The sequence below is a fragment of the Copadichromis virginalis genome, linkage group LG22, assembly GCF_057382275.1.
Source record: "Copadichromis virginalis isolate Kocher_CV1m ecotype Utaka linkage group LG22, C_Virginalis_male_GT1.1, whole genome shotgun sequence".
Classification (NCBI taxonomy): domain Eukaryota; kingdom Metazoa; phylum Chordata; class Actinopteri; order Cichliformes; family Cichlidae; genus Copadichromis; species Copadichromis virginalis.
This window is the reverse complement of record NC_140638.1, coordinates 21,619,390-21,638,018: the sequence shown is the minus strand read 5'-3', so window position 1 is coordinate 21,638,018 and position 18,629 is coordinate 21,619,390. Positions and strand designations below refer to the sequence as shown.

The 18,629-nt window shown below is 40.2% G+C and overlaps 1 protein-coding gene across 4 annotated transcripts; it reads left to right on the top strand.

The window, feature by feature from the left end:
- The first annotated feature begins 8,035 nt into the window (after positions 1–8,035).
- oxnad1 (oxidoreductase NAD-binding domain containing 1) lies at positions 8,036–18,614 on the top strand. 4 transcript variants are annotated; one of them, XM_085445852.1, is made up of 8 exons: positions 8,036–8,173; positions 8,510–8,622; positions 10,609–10,678; positions 10,797–10,900; positions 14,041–14,182; positions 16,427–16,672; positions 16,788–16,896; positions 17,088–18,614. In XM_085445852.1, exons 2-8 carry the CDS (start codon positions 8,516–8,518, stop codon positions 17,243–17,245), a joined length of 936 nt encoding a protein of 311 aa, XP_085301978.1. In that variant the 5' UTR covers positions 8,036–8,173; positions 8,510–8,515; the 3' UTR covers positions 17,246–18,614. The 4 variants fall into 4 exon arrangements, with proteins under 4 accessions (XP_085301978.1, XP_085301976.1, XP_085301975.1 ...); XM_085445850.1 differs by having other exon boundaries at positions 8,111–8,229; positions 10,612–10,678; XM_085445849.1 differs by having other exon boundaries at positions 8,111–8,229.
- The last annotated feature ends 15 nt before the right edge of the window (positions 18,615–18,629 follow it).

Genomic DNA, 18,629 nt, shown 5'->3' with positions numbered 1-18,629 from the left:
TTTCAGATCATCAAACAAATTTAAATATTAGAAAAAGATAAGAGGTAAACATAAAATGCAGTTTCCAACTGAAAGTGTTTGTTATTAAGGGGGCAAAAAATTCCAACCTACATCACCCTTTAAAAAGAAGTGATTGTCCCCTAACCCTAATAACTGGTTGGACCACCCTTAGCAGCAACAACTGCAATCAAGCATTTGCAATAGCTCGCTTCGAGTCTTTTACAGTACTGTGGAGGACTTTTGGCCCATTCTTCTTTGCAGAATTGTTGTAGCAACATTGGAGGGTTTTTGAGCATGAACCGCCGTTTTGTTTTGGATCGCTGTCCTGCTGCAGAACCCAAATGCGCTTCAGCTTGAGGTCACAAACAGATGTCTGGACATTCTCTTTCAGGATGTTTTGGTAGACAGCAGAATTCATGGTTCCAGTTACAAAATCAAGTCTTGCTGGTCCTAAGGCAGCAAAACAGCCCCAGAAGATCACACTACCACATTTTGATGTTGGTGTGATGTTCCTTTTCTGAAATGCTGTGTTACTTTTACGCCAGATGCAACAGGACTTAAACTGTCCAAATAGTTCAACCTTGTATCGTCAGAATATTTTCCCAGGGTATTTTCTTGGGAGTCATCAAGATGTTTTCTAGCAAAACTGAGATGAACCTTTGTGTTCCTTTTGCTCAGCAGTGGTTAATCGTCTTGGAACTGGGGCCATTTTAGCCCAGTCTCTTTCTTATGGTGGAGTCATGAACGCTTACCTTAACTGAGGCAATTAGGGCCTGCAATTTTTGCACTCATGACTGTGCACAGGTGCCCCGTCCAGCACATATCAGCAGAATGCAAGATGCAAGCTAGGACACTCAAGTGCCTGGGATAGTATACGGGAAGATCTGTGAGGCTAAGACTAGAAGTCTTTCAAGTCCCGATGGGATGAGGACAGCAGTCCTGTCCTGTGGGACTTTGAATTTAAGACTGACAAGGAGGTCCTGGCCAAGAAGCAGAAGACATTAGATGTGATAGATGAAGTACCACAGGCTGGAATAACAACTGGAGCAAAAGTGAAAGGTAAAGTCCAAAGTGGCTGATACGCAGATAGGTAGGCAGATACATAAATGTAAATTCAATGATTTTATTTTTCTATTTTATTTTCAGTATGAACACCAAGATCCAATTTGCCTTTTAACCCTTGCTAATTAGGGAAATTGCATCACCTCTTTGCTGCGCTTATGAAAGCAGTTTCTCTGACCATGGAATCCCACAATGGTTTCTGTGTGGCTTGCTGTCAACAGGGAATACCCAGTCTGAGCTGAGAAACACAGAAACAGAGATAGAAAGAATATCAGGGAATCCTTTCTATCTCCCTCCTCCGAAACACAGGTGAAAGTTGTTGCTATGGCAACGGGAAACTGTTTGCAGTTCCTCTTTGTCTCTCTCTTTCTGTTTCAGTCAGTGTCCTGCATAACTGGGAGACTCCCTCTCCTCCTCTCCCGTCTGGGCCGAAACTCTCTAGAGTTATTTCCTCTTTCCGGTGCGAACAGAAAGCTGGTTGTGTTTGTACTTTGTTGTTCCTGTGCTCAAACAGAGGTAACCGTGAATCCTTAACCGACCATCATTTATGCATTTTCACCCAAGTAAACAATACCATTTTTTACAGTACAATTTTTTTTTGCAACCTTGCACGTAAACATTTTTGTCTTAAATAAACTGATTGATAATGAACTGGCCTTTAAAACAGAAACACGATGCCTTCAAGTGTCATGTTTTGGCATTCCACTTGCTTTCGTGAAGCCATTTCTCACATTTGTGAAGCTGTTTTTTTGCCATTTTTGCCATGTGTGCCATATTTCAACTTAGAACTGCATCACATTATGCTATTATATTATATCTTCTCCCAGTCTTTTCTTCCAGCTTTCTCTCCTATATCGCTTCATCTGTTCTCCTCTCCCCTAATGCTGCAAGCAGCCTTGCTGAGAGTTGATATTTAACTTCAGCCCCACCAGATAAAGAAAGCACCCATGCAGTTATTTTGAGAGGAAGATCTACAAAATAAAGATTAGCTTCCAATCCCAAGAACACTGAACTGATTATTCAGGGTGAAAATACAGAGGAAGAGCATTTGTCCCTTGAAACAGTAAAGCATGTGGAGAATGTGAGTAGAAAACTTGAAGTTGCAACACACTGAAACAATGACCTTTATTGCAGGTGTTCCCTCCATTTGTATCTGTTTCTGTGTGGTTTGACTGTGTGCCATTAGAAACATAATAAATCAACACTTTTTTCTCACAGCCACACAGTCACAAGTATGCAGCAGCCATGCAGAGGAAATGAACACTTTTAGTCACTTTAGGGAGGTAATGTTTTAAAATACAAATAATTATTATATATTTGTGCTCTGTCAGGTATAAAAAATCATTTTTAAATGACTTTGAATGGAATTTAATCTAGTAAATGTGTACACTTGGGACTTGAATTTGAGTGCTCTTTTACTTTTTCCACTGGCAGGAAGTCATATATTGTCAGCAACATAGTATAACGTCCTAAACCTATATATAGATGTCATGACTCTTTAGTAGGTTATGACAGATTAAGACACAATGAGTTTACCATTAGGTTACAAGCCCATAAATAAACATTGACTCACATGCACACACAGTTCGACTTACGTGTGCCCATCTGCGCTCGTGTTTCCATACGCGATGACGTTGGTGCGTTTGCATCACACCTTATGCGTATGAGTGAAATTTGATAAACCTGAAAATCTTTTTTGAGTACTGACCAACTGGTTGAACCAAGGTGTGCTAGCCATGGGAAAGAGAGCAGGAAGGCAGCCAGTTAGACTGGTAGAGTCAGATAGAGAAAAAAAAAAGAAAAAGCAGCAGAGGAAGTGAGAGGTTACTGTATCTAAGGATAGTAATGATGTAAACAGAGGTCTGTCTGCAGACAACATGAACCCCTCTGAGCCCTAAAACCACAGGCCACCTCAGTGACAAATTCTGAATCACAGCCTAAAGACTATAGAGGTGAAATACCACTAAGAACTGGACCAACAAAAATAGTAACAGTTGTTTGTTACTTTGGGTGGAGTTTGGATTTGCATTGTATCTTTTTAATTAAACAGTTTGCATTCCTGGGATGTTTTCAGTCAATGTTTTTGGAACTATGAGTAAAGCAGCGAGAAACTCACCATAGCTTCACCTGTGATTGCTGACGTTATGAGAACGTCCAAGAATGCAGAAAGGAATCCAACAGCTCTCGGCCAATTTTCTTTCTATTTAATGTGTTTCTTTTCGTGAATGCAGATACACGCACATGAACCTAGAACTGCACCTACCCATGGTAACTTTGCACTGGCTTTGAAATGGTTGACCTTAATGTACAACACTGCTACATGTCAGATCTTAAAATTGCCTAATTCCAGTTGCCTTTATCTTTAGATCTTTCCATTATTTTTCTGATGATACAATACCTCCTGGCAATGGCTAAACAATCCTGAGATTCATAAATAGCACCAGAGAGTAATCAACAGACCACAATGTATTCTCTCTAAGGTGTTAGTAAAGGTATAAAATGTCACACAATGTTTTCAAACTGCAGTTATTATAACCGATTGTGCAGCCATTAATTCACTGAAGGACAGGCAGTAATGCAATGCACTTGCATTTATACAGTGCTTTAATCTCTTACTCACCACTCAAAGACTTTAGACTACAAGTCATATGTTTTTCACTTTCATACAGTGCTTTATCTACCTCGCATCCATGGCCAGTTTTGAATTGCCAATCAACTGAACGTGTCCAGGACTGTGGGAGCAAGCCAGGAAACCCACGCAGGGACAACATGCAAACTTCGAACCAGGAAACTGCTTGGTGCCAGGCAGCATTGCTAACCAATGACAAAACCAGCATTCGGTTGAATTTCTGACTGATCTACATTATTGTACAAAAGTCTTGAACCAACCAGCATTATCTCTGCTGTGTGGAGTGTGGTCATGTTGGAATCCATTACAATGTGGCTTATATCTGCCAAGGTCTTTACATTTTATTTACTGATTTTTTTGGTGGAAAATTATAATGGAAAGCCTTATAACTTGCAACGTATGATTCATACAAGGGTGGTGTGTCTGTGTCAAGCTGTAGAAAGTAACATAGGATTTCACGTAGGATGGTATTTAAAATACTGTGTCACAGTTGACCTCTGACCTGTCGCTCAGAGTCAAATTGAGCGATTTTAAATGACATTTGGTTTTCAGACTGACAGGAACAGGTTCACACGGGATCATTTTTGAGTACAGTTGATTAATTTTATTACGACTTTGTTATGTAAATTATAGTAAAATGTCCTAACTGTTTAAATTCATAACAATTTGAATACAAATACAATGTATCTGAATAAGTATTTTTTTGGAAAACAAACTGCCAGAAACTTCTTTAACTTGATACATATCACTGTCAAGTGTGTTTAAATGAGTTTCAGCAGGGCAAATAACAAAAGGCTGCACTTTGCACTTGTTTTTACTGCACTACAAACGTGTTTGTTAAGCCACTTAACACTGACCTTTGAACCATTTAAGCATAAAAAGGCACCTAACTCAAGCGATGAATCAGTGTTATGTCTACAGCTTAGCAAAGAACCAGTTTTAAAATGTAACTTCGGGCACTTTGTTATGAGCAGCCTGTAACAAAAACACAGAGTTTGTTTCAGTTTTTTTAGTCAAATCTATGAACAACGCCAAAGAAAACACAGTTTGACAGGCATAAAATTCTGTTTTTGCAACAACAAAGTGATTCCCAAAGAGCTATTAGCTAAAAACTGGGCATAACACCACATGCTGTGTACTGTGTCTTTAGAAAATGCCAGGAAACTGGACAAGTTCAGGCAGAAAAAGAAGTGGCCGGCCTAAAAAAACTATGTACAGCAGATGAACAGTATCTGAAAGTCATGTCCATAAGAAAGAGGAATAAAACCAGCCAAGCTCTAACACAGGACCTGAGAGATCCATCTGACCCTGCAGTTGATCCATCTACTGTTCACTGAAACCTCTTTAAAAAAAATGGCCTCAGTGGAAGGGTGGATCTCATGAAGCTATTCTTAATGAAGGGAAATGGGAAGAAGAGACTGTCAAATTACACAGTATTGGACTGAAAATCAGTATCAACAGGTGTTATGGAATGATGGATCCAAATCAAATTATTTGTTACAAATCATCATCAATAAGTAGAGGGAAAGAAATGACACCAAGAAATGAGGGGTGGCTGAAGACTTTTGTACTGTATTATACAATCCTTTATCCTCCACATCAAAAAATGTGAAAGCAGTTGTGAAAAAAGCAAAAAGCATGTGGCTGTATTAGTGAAATCATTAAGAAACATTAAACAAACATGAAGGAGACTTTAAAAGAAGGAGCAAGCTGTGTGTCCTGGTCCCAGGCTTTCTAAGTTTTGGGCCTGTTTTGAGTTTTCTTTATCCTGGTATTTTTGATTATCTGTGGCCTAAGGGTTAGTCTTTTATGTTCTGGTTTCATACTTTCTTTAAGTATTATTTATTGGTTTCAGTGTGTTACAGGAATCCCTGGTTATTCCTGCCTAAATGTGTTTCTGTCTCTTGTCTGTGTTTGTTTACCTTTCTGTCTTTGTGTCATGTCTGCCTTTCTTTTCTTGTATTCTGTTCCTTCCTTCTTTTTTTGGGGTTTGTCTCCACTAAGCCTCGTGCCGAGTTTTACTTCCTCCGATGTCAATATGTTAGTGATCCCCAGCTGTGTTCCCACCTGTTTCCCATCCTCTTGTTATCCTGTGTTTGTATATATTTGCCTTGCCCTTGCTTTTTGTCTCATCCTCCTGCCTTGTTGTGTCTTCCCTTGCAGTAATCCTCTTCCATGAAGAGTTGTAGATTTAATTTTTTCATCTTATTATATTGTGCTTAGTTTAAGTTAATAAAGCCACTTTTTAGTTTGTGCTTCTAATTTCCGAGTCCTGCATTTACAGTGGGGCAAAAAAGTATTTAGTCAGCCACCGATTGTGCAAGTTCCCCCACCTAAAATGATGACAGAGGTCAGTAATTTGCACCAGAGGTACACTTCAACTGTGAGAGACAGAATGTGAAAAAAAAAAAAATCCATGAATCCACATGGTAGGATTTGTAAAGAATTTATTCGTAAATCAGGGTGGAAAATAAGTATTTGGTCAATAACAAAAATACAACTCAATACTTTGTAACATAACCTTTGTTGGCAATAACAGAGGTCAAACGTTTACTATAGGTCTTTACCAGGTTTGCACACACAGTAGCTGGTATTTTGGCCCATTCCTCCATGCAGATCTTCTCGAGAGCAGTGATGTTTTGGGGCTGTCGCCGAGCAACACGGACTTTCAACTCCCGCCACAGATTTTCTATGGGGTTGAGGTCTGGAGACTCGCTAGGCCACTCCAGGACTTTCAAATGCTTCTTACGGAGCCACTCCTTTGTTGCCCGGGCGGTGTGTTTTGGATCATTGTCATGTTGGAAGACCCAGCCTCGTTTCATCTTCAAAGTTCTCACTGTTGGAAGGAGGTTTTGGCTCAAAATCTCACGATACATGGCCCCATTCATTCTGTCCTTAACACGGATCAGTCGTCCTGTCCCCTTGGCAGAAAAACAGCCCCATAGCATGATGTTTCCACCCCCATGCTTCACAGTAGGTATGGTGTTCTTGGGATGCAACTCAGTATTCTTCTTCCTCCAAACACGACGAGTTGAGTTTATACCAAAAAGTTCTACTTTGGTTTCATCTGACCACATGACATTCTCCCAATCCTCTGCTGTATCATCCATGTGCTCTCTGGCAAACTTCAGACGGGCCTGGACATGCACTGGCTTCAGCAGCGGAACACTTCTGGCACTGCGGGATTTGATTCCCTGCCGTTGTAGTGTGTTACTGATGGTGAGCTTTGTTACTTTGGTCCCAGCTCTCTGCAGGTCTTTCACCAGGTCCCCCCGTGTGGTTCTGGGATCTTTGCTCACCGTTCTCATGATCATTTTGACCCCACGGGATGAGATCTTGCGTGGAGCCCCAGATCGAGGGAGATTATCAGTGGTCTTGTATGTCTTCCATTTTCTGATGATTGCTCCCACAGTTGATTTTTTCACACCAAGCTGCTTGCCTATTGTAGATTCACTCTTCCCAGTCTGGTGCAGGTCTACAATACTTTTCCTGGTGTCCTTCGAAAGCTCTTTGGTCTTGGCCATGGCGGAGTTTGGAGTCTGTTTGCGGCTGTGGACAGGTGTCTTTTATAAAGATGATGAGTTCAAACAGGTGCCATTCATACAGGTAACGAGTGGGGGACAGAAAAGCTTCTTACAGAGGACGTTACAGGTCTGTGAGAGCCAGAGATTTTCCTTGTTTGAGGTGACCAAATACTTATTTTCCAAATTCTTTACAAATCCTACCATGTGAATTCATGGATTTTTTTTTTTTTCACATTCTGTCTCTCACAGTTGAAGTGTACCTCTGGTGCAAATTACTGACCTCTGTCATCATTTTAAGTGGGGGAACTTGCACAATCGGTGGCTGACTAAATACTTTTTTGCCCCACTGTAGGTCCAATTCTTGCCTGCTCCACAGCCAGCCTTGACACTACCACAATTTCACCCTCTGGCGTTGCAATGTTCACTGTTTATGGCCACAAGATGGAGCCAAATTTATTTCTATATTGCCTGTTATCCATGCATTAATAAGTAAAATTCAACAGAGCAGCCATGTGACAAAAAACTAAAGTGGAGATTGCCCTCATTAATATGGCATTTTGTTAATTTTTGAATTAAAGTATTTAAAGGATTCTATCCATTAAAATGGGCTATATAAACTGTGAGACTGTCTAATACACTATGGCACCTATAACAGAGAAGGCAAAAATCTCCTGCAGAGCTCAACGCTAAACATTAAACTTTGGTGAATAAGTCACTATTAAAATAATGAGACCGTAGCACAAGTGACATCTGATGGATTTACGTTGTGTTTGTGTTTTTTTCTGAGGGAGTACAATTGCTTTTGAACTAAGAATGTGGGTTCTGGTCAGGCGCTGGATGCTATTTGCCAACAGGGGGCGGTACTAGAACAGAAGAAGTCGCCAGCCGCAGTAAAACGACGAAGAAGAAGTCACCTGTCGCGTCATGTCATCATAAGACCACCAAGGTTATTCCGAAGGTACACGAGACAATTATGAAGAGCGTTTGACAGAAGTAAAGTCCTCTCTTATGCCGGTAAGAAGAAAAATATGATTAGTTTGTGTCAAGTAATGAAATGTAACCGGCATTTACTCGGTAGCTAGCTTCAACTAGCCGGCTAACCTCATGATGGAGGCGGTCACACCAAACTCCATTAAAAATAGTCTGATTTTAATACATGGAGGTGTATACTGATCGGAAAAGAAACAAAAGTGGGTGTATAAAATACTCATATGTGATGCTAAGCATAAGGTACAGACTCCGGCTTTGAAAGCTAAATCCAGGTGTTTTCTGCTCTAATCTGACATGAACCCAGGTCGCGATGAGGATCTCCTGTTTACTGTCCGCCACTGCTCGAACCTCCAGTCTGTCGTGTCCTGCAGCCGGTCTGCTCTGCTGTAGGCTGCTGGGCCCCAGCTCTGTCGTGAGGTGAGTTTCCTGAGGGGGCAAAGTAGATTCTGACAACGAAAGAAGTGTATGTTTTTGAGTGGACCCCCATCTCCCCTGTTCTTGTATTACGAGCAACAGAAAATCAGAGCCCATATAGTCTGATTTAAACTATCCACAGGCCTAAATGAAATGAGAAAGAATGTCAGATTATGGCTTTTGTTCTCATTTTTGTCTTCATCTCTTCTTCAAGATCTTGGAGACTACCTCCAGCATTGCTGTTATTTTTAGATCACTTCCTATAAGGGGTAATCCTTACATCAGCCTTGAAATTCATTCTTCTATTGCTTCCTATATATTTCTGTTGCGTCCCATTATGATCATTGCACTGTGATTTCACTGTGGCTCTTAAACATTTGCAGAGAGCAAACATCATCATTATTTGGTACCAACTGTCCTGACTTCAATGTGTAGGATCATTGGAGGCGGTGAGTTGGGTCTCTAGCTACAAACAAATAGTTTTCATTTATGTCCATGTGGGAAATAGGAACGGGAATTAATTTCGAGGCTGATATTGTCAACTTGGTTATCCACTTTGCCAAAGTAGACATCAGGTGTAAGGATCACAGTTTTGACATACTGGTGGAGATCCCGCATCCTTTTTAGAGCCAAAGTGCACAAGCAAGGGTGCATAATGGAACTTCTAGGATGTGATTTATATATTTAATGGTCACATTCCTGGAACTTTTCAGTGACACTTTGAGAAATATCCATGTGCCCAATAATGACCGTTCCTTAAATCTCGGTTTTTGAATAAACTGAAAAAACTCAATAAGAATTATATTTTGGCCCCTAGTAAACACAAAAGAGCTTTAGTGACATTAAATATAAAATGTTCCCACAGCTGTGATGGCAGGAGAATGGTTGCTGTGATTTTCTGTGTTACAGGTGCATAACACAGAGTGTACAGAGTGAGACGTGCATAAGGTCCAGACTGATCTCGAGTCTCTGCTTGGATTAAATTATGGGAATAATTACTAAAGATCCTGCTGTTGTGCTAAATGTGTAAATGCATGCAGCTCTCTGGTTACATGTTTCAGTCTGTGGCTTTTCTCAGCATTTGTGAAATGTTTCTGGGTGTAACCCTGATAAAACAGTCATTCATTAACTAATGAAAAATCAAATAGAAGAAGAAAATATGCAGTTCGTTTACCCACCACAAAAAAAATGATATACAAATGTATCAGTAATGCATCCATGTAAACACGTGGAGTAGTCCAAATACTGTAACCTGCAAATAAAATTGAAGCAAAAAATTATATCATTTTATAATGAAAAAATTATGTCTTATTCTGTATTAGCAGGGTGTAGTAATACACACTAATAATCCTGCTGCTTTAAGTAACCCTATAAATCTGCATGCTTTTAATAAACTCACAAGAAAGTCAGCAGTTAACAACAAGCACTACTTCAGCTGCTGTTTTGTTAAACCCAGGCTGCATTCATTACTGGTGACTCTCATTAAGTAGTCTGTGTGCACATCATGGTAGTAGGCAGCGGGTCTGTTGCTAACCGCTGGGAGATGAAGTAGGGGGCACCATAATTCATTGTAGTATTTATATTGCTTCTAATTGTCTGACGGTGCCCAATGTACTTTTTCTTGAATTTAAATAAGTTCTTATGATTGTTATGATCGATGATCATTAGCCTGTTTTGGAGCCCCCTCCAGCACTTGGTGCCCTGTGCACACCACAGTGTGCGAGGTGCTGTGAATGAGCTGCGAAGAGTTAGTGAGAAACTGTGTTTTTGTTTTAGGGTTTTTTGTATTTTTAATGTTGATGAACTGGATCCTTAACTCGATGGTTCCCTGTTGACAGTGAGGGCAAACTCCACTTGCTGCCTATATATATATATATATTTTTTTTTTTTTTTCTTGTGTGTGTGTCACATGTGGCTGCTTTCTTGCTCTTCACTGCACGACACAGTATTTTTCATACGAGACAAGTGACCAGACCGTTTCCTTTTCAGTAGAAGAAATATGTCCTCCAAAAGGCAAATGGACCACCTAGAGAGGACCTCGAACAACTACAGACAAAATGTAAGTCTACAGTGTGTAGCTGAGGAATCTGATCTTGATGTCTGTTAACTGTGCCACACTATTATTAACCCACCACTGAACTCTTCTCTGTGTGTCTCTAACTGGGTTTTTGACTTAGACTCTGTATCCAGCACAAGTATGTGGAATTATAAATGAGTCAGAGACGGTAAAAAGACTGAGAATAGCCGTGCATCCAAACTTCACCTTCAAAGCAGGCCAGTGGTGAGTAGACTCTCATTAAGTTTTAAATAAGAGAAGGTACAACTGAAATCAGCATTTTCCAGGTCAAACTACACACAGTACCAGGGTCGACTGCAGTTTTCTGAAACTTATGTCTGTGAGAATACTCATATGACAGCTTCAGTCAGTAGTAGAAGATCCCAGAGTGGGATACACTCTAGGAGCACATCAAACACAACTTATAGACAGTTATAGACTGTATTTGAACAGTATTCAGTATTTGAACAGTATTACCAATATGGATCATTCTGTCATATTTAATGGCATGCCAGTATTAAAACTTTTTTTTTAAATACACAATGCTTGGGGTGATTTAGAAATGGTGGCATGACAAAGTTTGTCCGACTGAACATCTCCTACCCAAGTAATTACTACTATCCTATTAACACAGGTTGGCACATTCATAGTAAAAGTCAAGTCAGAGTTCATTCCTATATGCTATATATATATTCCAGTCACTAAATCACCATTCACTATACACTGAAAATCAAATAAAATGAGTAGATAAGAGTGTTTGCATTAGGGCTGGGTATCGTCACTGATTTCTAGAATGGATTTGATTGCAATTCACAAGGCCCCGAATCGATTCGATTCAATTTGAATCGGGGAAATTTTGCCTCAGACAGTCAGAAATATTATAATTCAGATCATGCATCAGTACATTTCCATATTCGTATACCTATAAAAAGAAAGCTGACACTTGCGAGACTTTACCAAAGGTGTGAGCATCACAGCAGATGCCTTTGTGTCAAAGTAGCTGTGGATAAAACACAGAAAAACATGAAGGTGATTTTCCTGGCCTGGGATTTTATAAATATATTGTGCAGTCAATCAAAAACGAAAGAAAACCATTAATCAACATATGAATATTACCTGATGCTGCTGAAGTGAAGCAGAGCAAAGTTACAGATGTTTTATTAGTATTCTTGTTGTGTTTTCTGTGCCTTAATAGCTGCATTTCCAACAATATAAAAGAGATTAGTCATCAGATTAGAAACAAGTATAAAAACATTTAAACATTTTCTGCATCACCAGCTGAATACATAAATACATAAAGGTTATGTGTTCAGCATAAGTTACTGCAGTGATTTAGCCAGATAGAGACCCATTTTTCTGATACAGAAAACTCTGAGTTCAACATGGCTTACGAAGCTATTAATCTGGCCTCGTTGTACACCCGTCTGTTCAGACTTGTAATACATATCCTGACACCGCTGGCTTTGTCGTTCTGTTTATGCAGTAGTGTGGTTTTTCAGACATGCCCATGGCGTTTGCCATATGGGAAGTACACTAAGTGGCATATAATGCATGATGTTTTCTTTCTACAGCACGGCACACAAACAAGAGCGTGTCCTTGTTTTGTTTTATTACACTGTAATTTATGTGTAATTGGGTATAAACAGCATTGTTAGCTCCAACCACGAGTGCTTGGGCCCGTCATTCTATATGCCTGAGGTAAAATGGCCGTATTGTTGTGTAGTGACACTGGGTTGTAATAGCGTCTGTCAATTTAGAAAAACCAAGGACAACAAAAGGCAACAGAGCTGCATCGTTATTGGTGTGACTCGAGAGTGCAGCCTGGTAATGTGGGCAGAGATTTGGCTTTCAGTTGTAAACTGTAGTGCTGTAAAAGAAAAATGCGTCCATTAACACACAAAGGCCTGTTCTCTTTCTAAAGACTTTGGGAATAACTTAATTTAAAATAGTGGATACACTCCCATCTTCTTTGATTTCTAGCTGCAAAAGACAATAAATTACATAGCATGTATTCATAAAGTAATTACAAGTATATTTGGTTTACTACTAAAATTTAAGCTAATAGTTTTTCTGTTTTCTTCATGGTGCCATTAGAAACCCAATACAGTGATAGCACTTAGGTCTTCCTTCATCAGTCATTGTCATGTAGTGCCTATAATCACCACATGGGGGCAGGGTTGTGTCAGATTCATCTTTTCCAAGCACTTCTTACAGAACTTCCAGTAAATTTCAGCTGTAGTCCTCATATTGGTCAATACCATCAACCGGAGGAAGGATCGAAGCCTCTTAATCATTTAAAGCCTTGAGTCAGATGAGGATGACTGAAAATAGACACACGGGGAAGCGTTTATCGTCCTTGATGTTGCTCGTATACTGGCAGCTTTTTGACCGATGCATAACATGAGGAAATGTTTAAGCTAACGTCAAGAGACTCTTCCAATAGCAGGTTGGGAACTTCTTCAATGAGCCAGAGCTTTTTTTTTTTTTTGGTTCTGTTTTGTTCTCAGTCCTGGTCTGTCAGTCAGTGTTGCCATTGTTAATTAGTGTAGCTTGCACATGCAGTATGTACATGAGCCCATACTGTTGGTGGGCGGTGGTGAGAAATAAAACTGGCAGCCAGTTGCCCTGCGGCGGCTGATAATGAATGTAAATAGATGGAAATTCTCAACTTGCAATGTTTTTTAAGAAAAAAGGGACTGTTTAGTTGTTCATCTCCAGGTGGGAGAGGAGGAAGAGAAGGAGGAGGTGGATGGAACATATGTACATGATTTCACAGCGGATCCATATTTATGATGCCTCTGAGGGTCTCTCTGGTGTAACAGTAGGTCATTGTGTTGGTGGAACATTAGCCCAACTGTTTAGCACTGCATTTTTCCCACTGTGACTACTCTATTGTTCCTACTGATTGACAGATGTGACTATGTGTAAGAAAGAGATGCTTCACTTTGAATAAACTGATCAGCTTTACATCTGGTTCTGTTTTGTTGTCCCTGGTTTCCAAAAGAGGATTTCTGCTGCGTCGATGCACATGGAAACACTCTATAAGCATTTCGACTTTGGCCCTGTTTTTGTTTTTGCTGTTTTATTAACTGTTAGCAAGTAGGCATGTACCAATTTGTGCTACAGTCACCATTCCTGGCCCTTATGATGGCTAGACCCGATCAATTTCCCAAAGTTTGTCTAATATATTACTCTTCTACGCTGGCTAACTGTTCAAAGACATCTTTATATTGTTCCCAAAAATAATAACTAAGTGACAATAAAATCAGTGAAACAATCTATGGATCAAGTTCAAACATCTGCTAATGTAAATAATCAATAAACTGAATGATTAAATGCTGTGTTTTGCTGTTGTGTGTCTGCAGGGTGGATTTCTTTATCCCTGATGTGGAGAAGGTTGGAGGCTTCTCCATGTGCTCCAGCCCAGGTCTGCTGCAGAGGGAGGGAGTTGTTGAACTGGCTGTCAAATATGCCAAACACCCACCAGCCCACTGGGTCCACACTACAGTGAGTACAATAATCACGACCTTTATGGTATCCAGATCTCTGGTTTTGTATGAAAATCAAGAAAACTGAAAGGAATATTATAAAACAGCAGAGGTTCAAAAATCATGAGGCTAAGACCAATAATGGATAAGGTGTTACAGCATTACAATCCACATTACGACATAATCACACAAGTGTTGAATGGAACAAGATAAATGAGCTGATATTTTTAGAATTGTTTGATGTGTGTGTGTTTGCATACACCCTATTATCTGCGAACAACCATTAATTGAGCTCTCTTGTATCTTTCCTTTTGTGTCATTTATTTATTATAATGGTGGATTTAATTTTAAACATGGCTCAAAATGTCACACAGTGAGGTCAGCAAACATGAGTCAGAAATTCAGACTGCTCTAAATGCTCAGTGTCAAACAGTTTCTTTGCTCCCAACTCATGGCTCTTCATGATGTCATCAAGAGCAGATGGAGATAATTTTGTCATCTCAAATAAACACCTCTGACTGTATGTACAGGAGGGTTCCCTTAAACAGAATAGAATAGAGTAGCCTTTTATTGTTATTGTACATGCAATGTTCCCTCTAATTTTTCACGTGTCTGAGCGAACACGCAAACTCCCCGAGCGGTCCCTTGGACCACTGTGAGCGACATCAGACGTGTGCACTGTGGTCACGCCAGCATCAAATCCATCCAAGTTACATGGTTTATTAAAATAATCAAATTACAGCATTTACATTTATGTTAGACTACTTTTAATTAACTGCTTTAGCCCATTTACAATGAAAATTTTTTAAAAATCTAGTCATTGACCTGTGTAGTATGGTAACACTATTGGAAGTAAAAATAACTTGAACTCCAATTTTGAAAACACAACTTTCTTTCTTTTTAAAAAAAGCTTTGACTTGTATTATGAGTCTGTGGTCTGGTTTTACGTGGCCTATCAACACAATTTAAAAACTGGTATGAGTCCACACTTTTTCCGTCAATTGTTCCGTCTGTCCTGCTCACATCTCCAATGGTTGTACACGTTGTCATTAACGTGGCTTCACTCCACATCAGCCACGCCGCTTTGCTAGCTAAAACACCGGTGTCGGCACATAAGGACGCTGTCATAGGTGTCAGCAACGTTGATTAACTGCGTATATACGAATGTGAATCGCATCATTGGCTGGACTATGGGATATGGTGGCATCGTTCTAATCCCATACTGGAGCAGCCAGTTACTTACTGACTAACACTGCAAAACAGAATTGTTAAAGTATTAATTTTAATTTCAATGCAGGTTAGATTTTTTTCTTTTGTGCGCAACACAGATTTTCTGTGCGCAGAGACCGTGCCAGCAGTGCGCAATTGCGCACGTGCGCAGCTTAGAGGGAATATTGTGTACATGTATAACAAAATTGTCGGTGATCTGCACCAACTCTGTTGGAATAAAATATAAATGGTAGACCGCAGGAATAAATGACAAGGGTGACAATTACTTTTTTTTTTTAAAACAGGACCAGATAGGTATGGATAGCTTTTTTCCCTTTTAATATATGAAATCAAATTCTAGAGCAAATATATCACAACACTGTGTGTGTGTGTGTGTGTGTGTGTGTGTGTGTGTGTGTGTGTGTGTGTGTGTGTGTGTGTGTGTGTGACAAACGCATCATTTTTAAACTCCACTGGTGCCAGTAGTTGTATGAATATTAACAGCGTTTTCTTCCAGCTCTGTCTCCCTTTCTGTAGTCTACATGTTTGTTTGCAGCTTCTTTGTTTGATGATGGGCTCAAAAAAATAGCTTTGAGCTACTATGCTGTGTGTAAATAGGAACGAGCGATGTGTGTTTGAGGGTACTGAGACTTACATCTATCAGCTCTGAGATCACTTTATGATCCTTTTGTTTGATATTGTGTTACAGGGATAGTGTAGGGACCATCACAGCAGATTACGACTGCATGCATTATCATGTGGGCGAGTGGTCATGTGTGCTAAAGCAGATAAAGGCATATTTAGTGCTCTCCTCGACTTCAAAAGGCCTTTTGTAACTTGTAATATCGGCTGCACTCGTACAGCAGCAACATCGATTTGTAGTGCGTATGATCTAAAATTGGCTTTTTACACTTGTTGAGGCTGGTTTTAGATGCAGTTTGTTGTCTCTGAAAATTTTTATTTCAGCTTCTTATCACGGATGGATGCGAGTTAGCTGGCTTTGCAGTTTGTTTCAAACTCCTTCCACTTCTCCGTCTCTCCCTCTTCCTCTCAGTGTACAGTGGGCTCCAGAGTGGCCATGCGTGTCGGCGGGGAATTCTTCTTTGACCCATCGCCATCTGAACCCTCTGTGGATTTGCTGCTGGTGGCTGGAGGTGTAGGGATCAATCCCTTGTATTCAATTATGCTGCACACAGCAGATCTGCTGCGTCTCAATCGAGCTTCAGGTGGCCAGGATTACAACATAGGCTCCGCCCACCTCTGTTACAGTGCCAAGAACACCGAAGAGCTGCTGTTCAAGGTATGCTTTAGAAAATTTCCATGTGTGTAAAATCTATGAGAAGGTTTGTTTGTTTGTTTTTATTATTTTAATAAACTTTTATAAATGTACAACATCCTACCTTCTGTGTTCCCAGAATTCTATCATTGAGGTGTGCCAAGAGTTTCCTGACAAGTTCTCCTGTGACTTCCATGTCACGCAGCAGAGCACAGACGTCGACCTACAACTCCTGCCGTTTGTCAACCGTAAATACTGCACTTTCGCTTTTCTTTGTTTGGATGAGATGATTGAGTAACTGTCACATTCAACCACAGCCTGTCTTGGTTGATTTATCTGTGTCATCATAGGCTAAGTCTCCATGTAGGCGACTGAGATGGGATAGGTGCCGCAGCACCGCGTCTTAATTAATTGATTTGCTTCCCTTGTGTCTCATCAGATGGGAGACTCACAGAGGAGGTGTTGCGGAAACACGTGGACCCACAAAAAACTCTGTGTTACTTGTGTGGACCCCCGCCAATGATTGAATCAATTTCAAAAACCCTCATGGACCTCAGCCTCCCCAAAGATAGGATCTTCTTCGAGAAGTGGTGGTAGGGGCCCTCCTACAGCTCCCAGAAACCAATTCCTGCCTTTTGTTGTCATCAGTGGGAAAGGTTTACATCTGGGAGAATGGAAAGCAAGTGAAATGTTCCAGTGATCTGGATTTCAGTATGATGAAACTCATCCTCTGATCCCTGCCACAGCAACCCGTGCTTGATTTGCGATAGACCGCTGGGACCGCCCACGCCTCAGCTAGCAGCTGACACACAAAGACAATAGAGATTATTTATATTTCCTATAGTATAAACCAGCAAGATGAGTGAAATTCCAGTGTCCTGTACATGTGTGCATCTTCAGATCTGTTCACATTTGCAGACACTTCTGCTGCAATGTCAAATCAGGTTTTCAGCGAAAAACTGTGTTAACAAGGGGACCAAGAACCAATGTAGAGGGGAGAGACTAAAGAAATAACAAAAATGAAGACCGCTGGAAAAATCAGCATGTTTGAAGGGTTTTAATTGTGAAACAGAACTCTTCCTTTGGGAAATAAGCTTTTGGTGTTGTTGAAAAGATTGATCTGTAAAATTTAAAATTAGATTACAAAGTTGGACTGTATGAGTGTGAGGAGATATGTTGCTAACTGAAAAATACTCCAATACAAAACAGTTTGTAAAATAACGACTTTTTTTTCACAGTTTCTGCACCGATGAAACGAGCGCTAGGTAAAGTGTAACCAGAGAGATTTGGAAGTGATAGCAGATGGACTTATTGGGTGCTTAAGTTATTTAAAGGAAATGGAGGGATATTTGAAACATTAGCATTGTGTACTTTTATTTTACGCTGTACATTAGCGTTTTAATGACTCTCTTTTAACGCAGTACCTCACCTATTTGATACAATGTAACTTAGAAGTATTACGGTGTTTATATTCAGTGTACTGACACTTTTTATTTAAAGAGCCGCAGGTTTTAGAGTTGCATCAAAGCATTTGTTTTTCACATATTACTCCTCAGCTTTACACCACTGATCATATTTTTAGATTTAAAACTTCACAGGCTCCCACACATTGGCCAGTATCCCCCCCCCCCCGCTTTACTCACTTACGCTGTTACCACATGCATGCGCAGCGCCCATCCCCTATACAGCCTCTTCTTCAGCCACAGGCATTCACATACCCATAAACGGTTTCTCATCACAGGGTAGAGTAAATATCCCATGGTGCCATGTAATGGAACCTCCAGGTGGTCTGCAATTGGCTCGGATCACTGAACATCCCTCAGAGATGGTTGCAAGCTTCCTGTTGTCATCTCTCAGTGGGGGGTTGTGCCGTTGAGACTCAATTTTGAGTTGTTTGTGCATTTCTTCCTCATATGAGGACAGCTGTTTATGATTTTAAAGGAAATAAAGAAAATTGAGTCAAGTCCGCCTGCAAAGACTT

Bases quoted from the DNA above. Each gene is read 5' to 3' on its own strand.
- oxnad1 (XM_085445849.1), top strand. The intron at 10,679-10,796 runs GTAAGTCTACAG...TTTTTGACTTAG, and splicing joins CGAACAACTACAGACAAAAT to ACTCTGTATCCAGCACAAGT. The intron at 16,673-16,787 runs GTATGCTTTAGA...CTGTGTTCCCAG, and splicing joins CCGAAGAGCTGCTGTTCAAG to AATTCTATCATTGAGGTGTG.